Raw genomic sequence first — 12,050 nt, 5'->3', positions numbered from 1 at the left:
CGCCTCCAAGTGGAATAATTTGATGAGTTCAATTTAATCATACAATCTGATTACTCCATTTCAATCACACAAGAAAAACTAGCACCAAACAACCTATTGCTTTGATACCACTTGTTGGGAAAAAACCTGTTAAAGCAGAATATTCTTTTCCCTCTTTGTGTATCAAAATGGGTTTCTCATCAAAATACCAACTTGATATCCAAATGAAAATATCAACCAGCATAACATAAATAATAGAGCAAATAATCAATCACATAGTGAGACCAAATCTTTTAACATGGAAAACCCTGGGAAAATCCACGGGACCGTAGTCCATTTTAAACTTCCACTATCAATAATAATAATAATAGGTTTACAATAGGTCTTCTTTAGAATAATCAGAGGATCACAATAACATCAAGAACATAGATCTTGGCTCTAGCATATCGGATGGATCTCCTCAAAAGAGAATTCTAGGTCTCACAGAGTGGATATGATAAGAAAGTGCCTTAGAGAGGGTAAACTATAGATCAACACCGTTACGATTGTAGAGTTTGCTACAAGGATTCTCCACATAAAATTTGGGCTAGAACCGACAACGTTTGGCTACCGATCGTCAAGCAAAAAACTCAGAAACCTAATCTTTCTCTCTTCTTCTCTCTCCTCTTGTCTCTCTCTGCCCCGCCGCTTGCTGCACGCTCATCTGCACACACGCTGCACGCTCTCATTTTTTTTGCTACCCTCACCTTTTGCCCTTTCTTTCAATTAGTGATTTGGGCTCAATAGGCCCAATTGTCCAAGCCCACATATGGGCTGGACCCAACACTTCCTTAGATCTCTTATTTCCCTCTAATAGTGTTAAAGATTTGGATAGATGAAGAGGAAATGAATATGTTTCCATACTATAAATAAGGAAGTGGAATAAATACAATATTGAATCATCGGAGCATATCAATAACGAATGAAACATTTCGGAGCTTATCAACGGCGTATGAAATGTTTCGGAGCATATCAATGACAAATAGAACATTTCGGAACATATCAATGGCATATGAAATATTTCAAAGCATATCAATGGCGTAGAAACATTTCAGAGGCATAGGGAGCATTTCGAAACATATCAATAGTGTAGGAAATATTTCAGAACAAATCAATGACATATGAACCATTTCAGAGCATATCAAAGAACGAATACGAAATAGAAGCTGAAACGTCGTATTTGACGTTGCATTCATATCTTTCTTATCCAAAGCGCATACATAAATACATAACTAAAGCTCTGGATATTATATCAAATAAATAGAAAGTGTAGTGGGACCACAGACAGAATGTGATTCATCCATTTTTGAATGACCACCAGACAGAAGTCTCCCACGTCTGGGAGCTCCATCCACCCACATCTAAGTGAAGTCAGAGGGGGCCAGAAGAGCATCGCAGGCTCTATGCATAACTCCCTTTACCATTTCTGGCAAAGGTTCACAGTATCCCACAAACACCAAAGTATAAAAGGACAGTATGAACAATAAATAGCACATATCGGAAGCACATGCGAAACAACAAAATGTACATGCGCCTTTATGAGTCAATACGATGCAAGTATAATCTTTCACAAATGTATTCAGATTTGAAAGGAAATGAAAGCAAGAGCATTCAAGAATTCCAAGCAATCATATATAACTCAATTCAAATAAGAAGGTTAGATAGAATTCAATGTCCAAAGGAATGAAACTGGAATAGGCATATATCGAAAGCAAATGCGGAATAATGGGATATACATGTGCCTATATGAGTTAATACGATATAACATAAACGTTACACAATAGTTTTCAAGAATGTAAATAATTTTAAGAACAAGAGCATACAATAATTCAAAGCAGTAATATAAAGCTTAATTGGACAAGAAAGCTAAATGAAATCAATTTCCAAAGGAATAAAACCAGAATATGTGAAATCGACAAAAGCTCGATTTCTAGCAGAATTTGAGAGACACATTGAACAAATGATTCAAACTATCAATCATGCTCCAATATACTCAAGAAAGTTATTGTGAAAGATATTTCAATCTTATTTTAAAAAAAATAATTTTTGTATGAATCGAAGTTTCAACAAAGAGTTACAATAGATTTAGTAACCCAAGATCAAAGAACAAATCTCAATTTTTTAGAATTCATAGGGTTAGCTTCAATAGAAAACTGGGCAGGTATTTAGACTCTAAATCTTTCAATCTAAGTATCAAATGAAAGATCTACGTGTCTAGTTTAAAATGAAATAAGTTTGGAATAAATCAAAGTTTCCAACAGGGACTTATAGACAGTTCAGTATCCAAAGGTCAAAAATTACGATCCCTGTTTTGTAGAATTCGTAGGGTTATTTAAAATAGAAGTTCGGTCAGGCAAACTTACTCTGAATTCTTAAAATAAGCAATCGAAAGAAAGGATTATGAGTCTACATTCAGATCAAATAAGTTTTCTCCAAATCAGAGGTCAGTGCATAAAGTTATAACCATAACAAGGTAGAAAGGTCAGAATCTCGAAAGTTTCACAGATTCAAATTGTTACATCTAAACAGGAGATATATCAAATACAAGGCTAGAACAATTCAAATTTCCTCATATTCAAAGCAAATGTAGAGATAAAATTGTAGTAAAGAAAGGTTAGGATGCTTGCAATAGGAAAGATTAGAAAGCTTGCAATAGGAAGGATCGGAACACTTGCAATAGAAAGGATCGGAAAACTTACAATAGAAAAGATTAGAAAGCTTGCAATAGGAAGGAGGAATGGGAATAAGAAACAAGAGATGTAGATGAATGGAAGTTTAACTTCTATGGAAGCACTTCTCGTGATTTAATTGATTTATTTTATTCATTTCCTACATGCAGAGGAAGAGGACATTAATTTCAAATAAAATAAAATTAGGTTTACTCTACCCATTTTTACCTTCCAAGATAGATTAACTAATCTAAAAAAAATAAAAAAAAATTATATTGACATGTATTTTTATTGACCGATCAGAATTACATTCTAAGACCAATAATTGTCTCAAAAGATCCAATATACACATATTATTGGACTAACCATGGGACCCTCGACCGTGACACCCGAGGCATTCCTCAGCCTGACCAAACAAGTGCAAGCCATGGTGGGCATGTTGCAGACGCTCGCTCCACTCATTCCTTAGATCGTGTGGCTAGCGGCTCCCCCAATTGACTCGACCCGATAGAGGCCGAGTTGGTAGCAAGTCGGGATGGGAGAAGCCCGAGAGCAAGCGACGGACCCGAGAGGTTCGCACAAGCAGAGCATACCCGCACCCTGCTAAGTCACACTACCCCACTTCAAGCCTGACACCGTATCGTTTGACTTGGTGGATGACTCGCTCAGGGCCCAGTTGTCCCGGGTCAACCAATGCTTGGACGAGTTCTAGCACGAGTTCCAAAAATCACCGAGCGAGTCTAGCGAAGGCGGCTCAGGTATGTCCCCTTTCACACAGGAAGTACAGGACAAGTCGGTACCCGTCAACTTTAGGCTGTCGGCATTGGAGACATATAACGGCGGCTCCGATGCCGCGGAGCATGTCTCCGCATTTCGGGCTCAGATGGCCCTCTATGGCATCTCCGATGCATTGATGTGCAGGGCATTTCCGACCACCTTGAGGGGACCGGTACGAGCGTGGTTCAGTCGAATGTGCCAATCTTCGGTTTTGTCCTTTGAGTAGCTCACTAGGGAGTTCGAGCCTTCCATAGCCACCCTGCGAACCTTCCTCTTAATATAGTATCGTTCTAGTCAAGTTTTTTTGTTATTGGGATAGGTGAATTCTTATGGATCCACCCCCTGAAGGAACCAAATATGATAATTTTTCATCATTCGACTCGAGCAAGAATGAAATGAATGGCAAAAATAGATCCGTATAAAATCTACTTTTCATACATATCTTCACGTATCATATATAATGACTCTATGTAAGAAAAGATTTACTAAATTCTATTTTCTAGGGTTGCAACTATTTATTGCAACTAATTTAGTTCTTATAGGTAAATGCTCGATATCCAAGTCGGCTTATAAATTTGATCATAATCAAGTGTTTTTTGGATTGCCTCATATTTTTTTATTGGTGTTTATCCCCCTAATATCTTGATTTTTTTACGAACAAAATATTTACTTGTTACTAATAAAGTCCAACCTATGTTCTTCCTTCGATCTCTTATTTCACTTTGATAGTGTTATAGAATTGGATCGGTGAAGAGGAAATGAATATGTTTCGATACTGTAAATAAGGGAGTGGAATAAATAGAATATTGAATCATCCCACCTCATTTATTTTATTCTATAGGATCTAACGAAGCCTGTTCATGCATAGCATGATTCAGATATGATCATAGAAAAAGTTCTCCTCAAATAAATCGACCTGTCCTCTACAACATAGGGTGCTTACGTGGTATTTGAAAGTGAAGATACTTTTGGTTATGAATTCAAATGTTAGGGATAAAATCAATCTCTTTGAAAAATTCATTTCAACTATTGGTATCAAATAAAGAATATAACACTTCCAAGTTGAAGAAAAGTATTCAAATAAATAACATGTCTTATTTTTTCAATAATCCATATTTATAGCAATGAAATATTTTTGGATATCGTTCCTCCCAAGTATGATATATGATCAATTACATCTGCCTTTGTTCAAGGCAAACATTTTAATCTGCCAAGCTTCAGGACATCATAGGTTATGCCATTAAACCATGAGTTGTAGAAAGCATCTCAACTCATGGCTTGGCTCTGTGATAAGCACACTCCTCTAGCCCAACACCATTCACAGGTAGATCATCTTCAGGGAAGGGGCAATGCGTTATACGATCTGGATATTCCGGAATCTGCGCACAGGGAGTGGGCGTCACGTGACTCGATACGCCCTCCACGTCGGTGCAGTTCCAAATCGGCTTCTTCGACTTCACCACCTCCGCCGTCACATTGTAGATGCATATTCCGGTGAAGGGCGCGCCGGGAATCCCCTCCAGCTTCGCGGCCATGGTCACGTTCTCGGCCACCACGTTGCTGTAACTGATATTCTGCACCACCGGAATGGCTTTCGGATCAAATTTGTCGTCCGGGTGCTGCCCGTAGGTGCCCGTCATCCAGAAGACCCACTTCATCGTGTGCAGATTCATTCTTCTCACGAATATGTCCTTCACGTAAGCTCCCCTTCCGATGGTCGTCTTGATCCTGACGCCGGATTCGGAGTGGATGGCCGTGATGTCTTCGGCCCGGACATCTTGGATTCCTCCCGACATCTCGCTTCCCAGGGCGATGACAGCGCTCGTGGGGGAGATGCAGGTGAGCCGTCTGATCACTATGTGTTTGCTTGACATGTTGAATGCAATCCCGTACTCATCCCAACCGCTTTTAATGGCGATGCAGTCATCGCCTGAGACTATGTAGCAGTCCTCAATGCGGACATTGGAGGATGAGTCTGCGAAGAAGAGAGAAACCACCAAAAAGAATCAATCGAAACAGCAACATAGAATCTACAACCCAAGTAAATGTAGGTACGATATCCACCTGGATCGATCCCATCAGTGTTGGGAGAGTTGACCGGTGCAAGAATTGTGATGCCTGAGACGATTACGTGGCTGCACAGTGCATTCATTCACGTTAACATCAGATTGTAACAATAGAATGGAAAGCAAAAGAAGCCTTCAAGTGTTCTGAAAGTAGATTATTAATATAAACCTGCTGTACACTGGATGGACATTCCACGATGGAGAGTTAACCAATGTAATGTTGGAAATCAGCACTTGTTTGCAGTACATCAATTCAATGAGGTATCCACGAGTGTAATTGAGTTCTTTGTTACGGAACATTTTCCACCAGGTTTCACCTTGTCCATCGATAGTTCCATTATTCCCTAAAAATAACAATAAAACTTGTTAGCATCACAATCAAATTATATTCTGTTCCCCATCTATGATGCAAACAAGTTAGATGATGATATAGTTATATGCGTCTTCTTGTCAATCAAAGCACGCCAAAACATAATTAAATGTTATAGTTTTTGATTAAAAATAATTTTTTTATCTAAATTTTAGGGGATCATGGAATGACAACACGACGCAGGCTTTATGAATTTAGAAGTAATGTGATAGAAGTACTGAAAATATGCAACGTATATACTACCTGTTATGACCACATCGGTTAGGTTATATCCCATGATGAGATTACTGTATCTACCCCCAGGGGCATCTCTTCCTCTACCGTAGGAGGGCAAAGGGTCAATGATCGGCCACTCGTTGATATCCTGCACAAGCATATCACCATGATATGAATTGTCTTAGTTGATGCAGATTGAACAAAAGAATGTCATTCTCAATTAAAACTTATTAATTTTGGAGCGTAATCTTCAAGATCTTGAAATTTGAAAGGAAATTTTTTATGTGGATTCTAATCCAAGATTATTGATGTTCACATACAAGGATATGATATACAAGAGAAATAATAATAATAATAATAATAATAATAATAATAATAATAATAAAACAAAAGAAATATTACTGTTTTCTTATTTTGAAAGATCAAAGTAGAGATACTAAATAGTCAAAAATCTACCATACAAATTGCAAATATTTCAGAAATTAATATTATCAAGACAAATTTAGATTTGTAGTGGCTTAGTTCACTTCTTTTCCCTCATCAGTCCAAAGTGGTGACTATGCACATCGGATTAGACTTGTGAATTCTCCTTGGAGATGAGATGAAGGAAACGTTAGAATAGTATACACTCGCCTTGTGAATTCTCCTTGGGGAGAGAGAGAGAGAGAGAGAGAGAGAGAGGAAGGCTAATTATAAATTATGTTATGTAATTAGTTAATTTCAGTATGTTGATTCGAGCAAATTATAGATTATTTATACTGCAAACTAGAGTATGCATAACTTTAGATAGTTATATTGTCCTTGGTTGAAAATAACATGTTTGTTGAGATAGTCTGGTCTGGTCTCTCCTTTAAAATGTGATTTGTCCTACTCCAATGATATATTTTAGTTGACATATTATTGAGCAACACATAAGTCTTTTGTTACCACAATAATAAAATCGTAAAGTCTTAACCATTTGGACTTGACAAAAGCTATCTGGAATTAATATGTCACTCAGCTCTAATAAACTTAAATGGATTAATTATCATCATATTAAGATTAATTTGTTTCAAGTTGGCCCTTATAGGCTTGTGCAATGGTTGCTACGTTCTTAATCATGACACCAGACCTATTTGTTATCATTATAATATTTTCAACCCTATTTGTTATCATTATAATTTTTTGGCTTGATCCTTTGGCATATTTTTTTTCTGAAATTATTGTTACTCTAACAATACGTTGAACCATATCATGGGAATTTCTTTTTTAATTGGTTCTTACATTAACTGATACAGTAGCCTTGTAACTAGTATCACATCCAACTAGGGTAAATTGCAAGATTATACATTTTTAATACTTATTTTGTTTTATTGAACTTCCGAATCTAAGTCGTCATATGAAAAAAAAAATATAAAGAGTGAAAAAGAGAATCTTTTTAGATTGATATATAGTGGGTTTTAGATCCGAAGATGGTGTCCCTGTAGATTTTATAAAGTTCTTTCCAAATGACATCGAAAGATATGCATTGTAGATCCGATATATTATTATTTAATTTTAATTCTGAATTAAATTTTTTTCATATTACATATAGCATATTACAGATTTTATGTTTACAATTGATATCAGAACCTAAGTTCTTAAGATTAAATACCTTAGATATTTTATTTTCTGATTTATGATGCATAAATTATTCATGTATATTATCGATTTAAATTCTTATCTAATTGTGAAAAAAAAAAATTTCATTGGTGCTCACATCATCTGATACCATAGCCTTGTATAATATAGCATCTTTCCATAGGTCTTTCATCATATTGCACCCTTTTAACACTTTCATTTTTTGTTGGACTTCTATAATGTTTTATATAGGATATATTTTATCGACGAGAATGCCTTGCATGTTGATCCTTTTACTTAGCTTGTGATAAGATTGGATCTACCAAGTTCGTGCTCCTTGATAGGCATTTTTTTCTTCTTTCTTTGTGGTAATATCACTTTCGTTAAGAAGTTATAACATGGTTCATTTTTATGTTTTAGTTTAAATTTATTTTTCTTTCTTGCCTACGTCATGATTCTTACCTGGCTTTCTTAACTAACATTATTTGCCCCTGCAGTACTTCTTATATCATGACAATATAGTTTATCACATTAAGGCATGAACTATAATGTGATGATATAATGATTAGTGGTAATTGCTAGTCATATTACTAGCCATTCGTAGAAGTGTTATATAATTAAGTTTTGTACGTGATGTAACAAATGATTTCAAGAGAAATAAATGATTCAATGATATAATTAAATAATAGTATTAGTATAGTATGATTTGAGAGGAAGTAGCAGGATCCACTAGAACACTAAAGTAGAGGTATATTGAATCAAGAGTAGACATAAATATTTTTATAATAGTCTTTTCGTTCTATCCTCGCTTATGAAAGGTCAAGCCAATACCATAGCTATTGCAATGCAAAGGGCTTTACTTGAGAATTAGAAGGAACATGTATCCCATGTGCAAACTCTGAGAAAGTGTTGCATGAATATTCTACGATAATAAGAATTGAAGAATCGATACATAAAATTTTACTAAATTTGAAAGAAATTGTATTGAGAAGTAATATATATAGAGTTAGAGATGCATCCATTTGCATAAAGGGCCCTAAATACATAACTGCTCCAGATATCATCTCACCACCTTATGTGGATATAGTTGACACAACACAACATATAACTAACCTGACGGAATCAATTGATTTATATATTAGATTATACATTAGGTGAGATCGTGAATAACTCTCAAAATAGAAGTTATCTTAAAGATGATATGTCTATGCCTATTCGAAATGTGAATCATAGTCTTCATTCTTATGAGAATGGGAATAAAAAACAAGAGATGTAGATGAATGGAAGTTTAACTTCTATGGAAGCACTTCTCGTGATTTAATTGATTTATTTTATTCATTTCTTACATGCAGAGGAAGAGGACATTAATTTCAAATAAAATAAAAATAGGTTTACTCTACCCATTTTTACCTTCCAAGATAGATTAACTAATCTAAAAAAAATAAAAAAAATTATATTGACATGTATTTTTATTGACCAACCATAATTACATTCTAAGGCGAATAATTGTCTCAAAAGATCCAATATACACATATTATTGGACCCTTTAAATAAGAGTCAAGAAGATCCTATGAGAATTGAATATGTTCACATAGAAGATGTAAAAGAGATATTGGACACTCTACAAAAGCATTTCACAATTGATTTACCTAAGAATAAGTTTTCATTTTAAATCCATTACAATTATTTCATCTTCTTTTTCTAATAAAAATTGAAAGAAAAATCTGTAAAGAAAGAAGAAATTTTATTTTTAATATTTTTGGCACAATATGTATTTTCATGAAATAATCATAATCAAATTAATGTATCTAAGAATAGTAACTTTGAAGTCACTATTCTTAGATACTTATATCCAGGTATTTCACAGTTGAATTAAGTTAAAAAATAATTAAAGTTAGCGATTTATCAATAGATAATGTTGCCCCAATACCTAACCAAAGAGCTACTAATCAAAAAGACTATTGTAGCTATTGGATGATGAAATAGATTTTAAAATTTATTAATATTCTTAAAAAAAAGTGCTGTCAATAATTTCATTGGTATTGAAACCATTAAAAAAAACACCTAATAACTTATTGGGCATTGTATGAAGTATTTATAATACAGAACGAAGTACCATTTGGGTAATATTTTCAAAGCCTATATTACTAATGATGGTTCTAGAATTACCAAGCCTATGCAATAGTGCCTAGAATTACTACTGAAAAAAATATAAAATATCATTGGGCCATGCGGGTTCTCCATAATAATTATGCCCTATCTCTTTAGCTATTTTAGCTCTTAATATAGTATTATTTGATACGACAAATTTTGGGGCCAAGATACGTCACATCTGAAGCCACACGTCAAGTCAGAACCATACCAAGAAGCTGTTCCACATATCCCATCCCTCGAGAGTCAGCGGCCACGCTGAACCAATGTGCTATTAACCCTTGTACAAAAGTATAAAGCCACTGGCCAGCATCCAGCCAGATGGGAGAGGAGGGAAGAAAAATAGAAAATAATCCACCCACTACTGACTTGCTCATCGAAGGGGCCAAAGTCGAGGATCACCCGACGAGGGCCGTTTTTGCAGGCGAATGACCACTCGCGATCCGCGAGCGTCTCAACCCGGGGGTCGCCATCCAACGCGCAAGGATGAGCCGTCAATCAGCCGAAGCCCGACCAACGCCAACAAGCATCGCTTCCCGAGGGCACGACCACCTCGTCATCCAGCTCACTCGACAGAAGGCTCCCGACATTGACCCGTGGACCAAACCGTGCTAACTCATCAGCCATGGCATACTTGTTCACTAACATTTTGGCGCTAGAAGGAGGGCCATGTCATAGAAGCATGTCGTAGAAGCTCTCCCCGAGGGAGAACCACCGACCAGTCTACCCTCCGTTGAGCTCGAAAATCAGTCCCTACCCACCCTCGGAGATGGGGGGATCTCGACCTCGATGTCAGATTGCTATTGGCACCTTTTCAATGACCCGGGGTTGTCGCCCCTCGAACTAACCACGGGACCCTCGGCTGTGACACCCGAGGCATTCCTCAGCCTGACCAAACAAGTGCAAGCCATGGTGGGCATGATGCAGACGCTCGCTCCGCTCATTCCTTAGATCATGTGGCTAGCAGCTCCCCCAACTGACCCGACCCGACAGAGGCTGAGTGGGTAGCAAGTCGGCATGGGGGAAGCCTGAGAGCAAGCAAAAGACCCAAGAGGTCCGCCCGAGCAGAGCATACCCGCACCCTGCTAAGTCACACTACCCCACTTCGAGCCTGACACCGTATCGTTTGACTTGGCGGACGACTCGCTTAGGGCCCAACTATCCCGGGTCAACCAATGCTTGGACGAGTTCTAGCGCGAGTTCCAAAAATCACCAAGCGAGTCTAGCGAAGGCGGCTCAGGCTGGTCCCCTTTCATACAGGAAGTACAGGACAAGTCGGCACCCCTCAACTTTAGGCTGTCGGCATTGGAGACATATGACGGCGGCTCCGATGCCGTGGAGCATGTCTCCACATTTTGGGCTCAGATGGCCCTCTGTAGCACCTCCGATGCATTGATGTGCCGGGCATTTCCGACCACACTGAGGGGACCGGTACGAGCGTGGTTCAGCCGACTGCGCCAATCTTCAGTCTTGTCCTTTGACTGGCTCACCAGGGAGTTCGAACAGAACTTCCTCACCAGCGTGCGACCTAGGCCTTCCATGGCCACCCTGCGAACTTCCTCTTAATATAGTATCGTTCTAGTCAATTTTTTTTGTTATTGGGATAGGTGAATTCTTATGGATCCACCCTCCGAAGGAACCAAATATGATAATTTTTCATCATTCGGCTCGAACAAGAATGAAATGTGTTAGGATCGGTGCGGCACTAAGAGGGGGGGGTGAATTAGTGCAGCGGCTTAAAACGTTGGTTTCGACAAATCTTTCGTACGATAAAAATCGGAATCGGAAGTGCTTAACTTGAAAGCATATTCGCAAAGTTGTGCAGTAAATGTAATGAGGAAATAAAGCAAGTAAGAGGGTTTGCAGTAATGTAAATAGCAGTAATGAAATGCAAACCAGAGATTACTCCGTTTTTAAAGTGGTTCGGTCAAGTGACCTACATCCACTTGCAAGGCCCCTCTTCGATGAGGCTCCCACCTTCCACTAGCAAATCTCTTGAAAGGGAAGGGTAAATACCCCTCTTACAACTTTTACAAGCGGTTCACTCTCTTACAGATTTTCAGCAAGAAAGAAGGAGGTGAACACTAGCAAATTGAAAACAAGAAAGGCAAAGACTCTTCTAAGACTTTTCTCTCAATCACTTGCTGCTCAAAAAGTTATGTTCTCAGCTGAGACTTGAGGGGT

General features: G+C 37.7%; 1 protein-coding gene across 1 annotated transcript; it reads right to left on the bottom strand.

The window, feature by feature from the left end:
* Positions 1-4,735: 4,735 nt before the first annotated feature.
* LOC135594694 (probable polygalacturonase) lies at positions 4,736-11,407 on the bottom strand. The gene is made up of 5 exons (XM_065085151.1): positions 11,249-11,407; positions 6,144-6,264; positions 5,700-5,874; positions 5,529-5,599; positions 4,736-5,439 (listed from the first exon to the last, which is right to left on the bottom strand). The coding sequence occupies exons 1-5, from the start codon at positions 11,405-11,407 to the stop codon at positions 4,736-4,738; spliced, it is 1,230 nt and encodes a 409-aa protein (XP_064941223.1).
* Between the last annotated feature and the right edge of the window lie 643 nt (positions 11,408-12,050).

Source organism: Musa acuminata, chromosome BXJ1-2 (genome assembly GCF_036884655.1).
Source record: "Musa acuminata AAA Group cultivar baxijiao chromosome BXJ1-2, Cavendish_Baxijiao_AAA, whole genome shotgun sequence".
NCBI classification, from domain to species: domain Eukaryota; kingdom Viridiplantae; phylum Streptophyta; class Magnoliopsida; order Zingiberales; family Musaceae; genus Musa; species Musa acuminata.
Note: the sequence above shows the minus strand (reverse complement) of the source record. Positions and strands in the feature narration are given on the sequence as shown.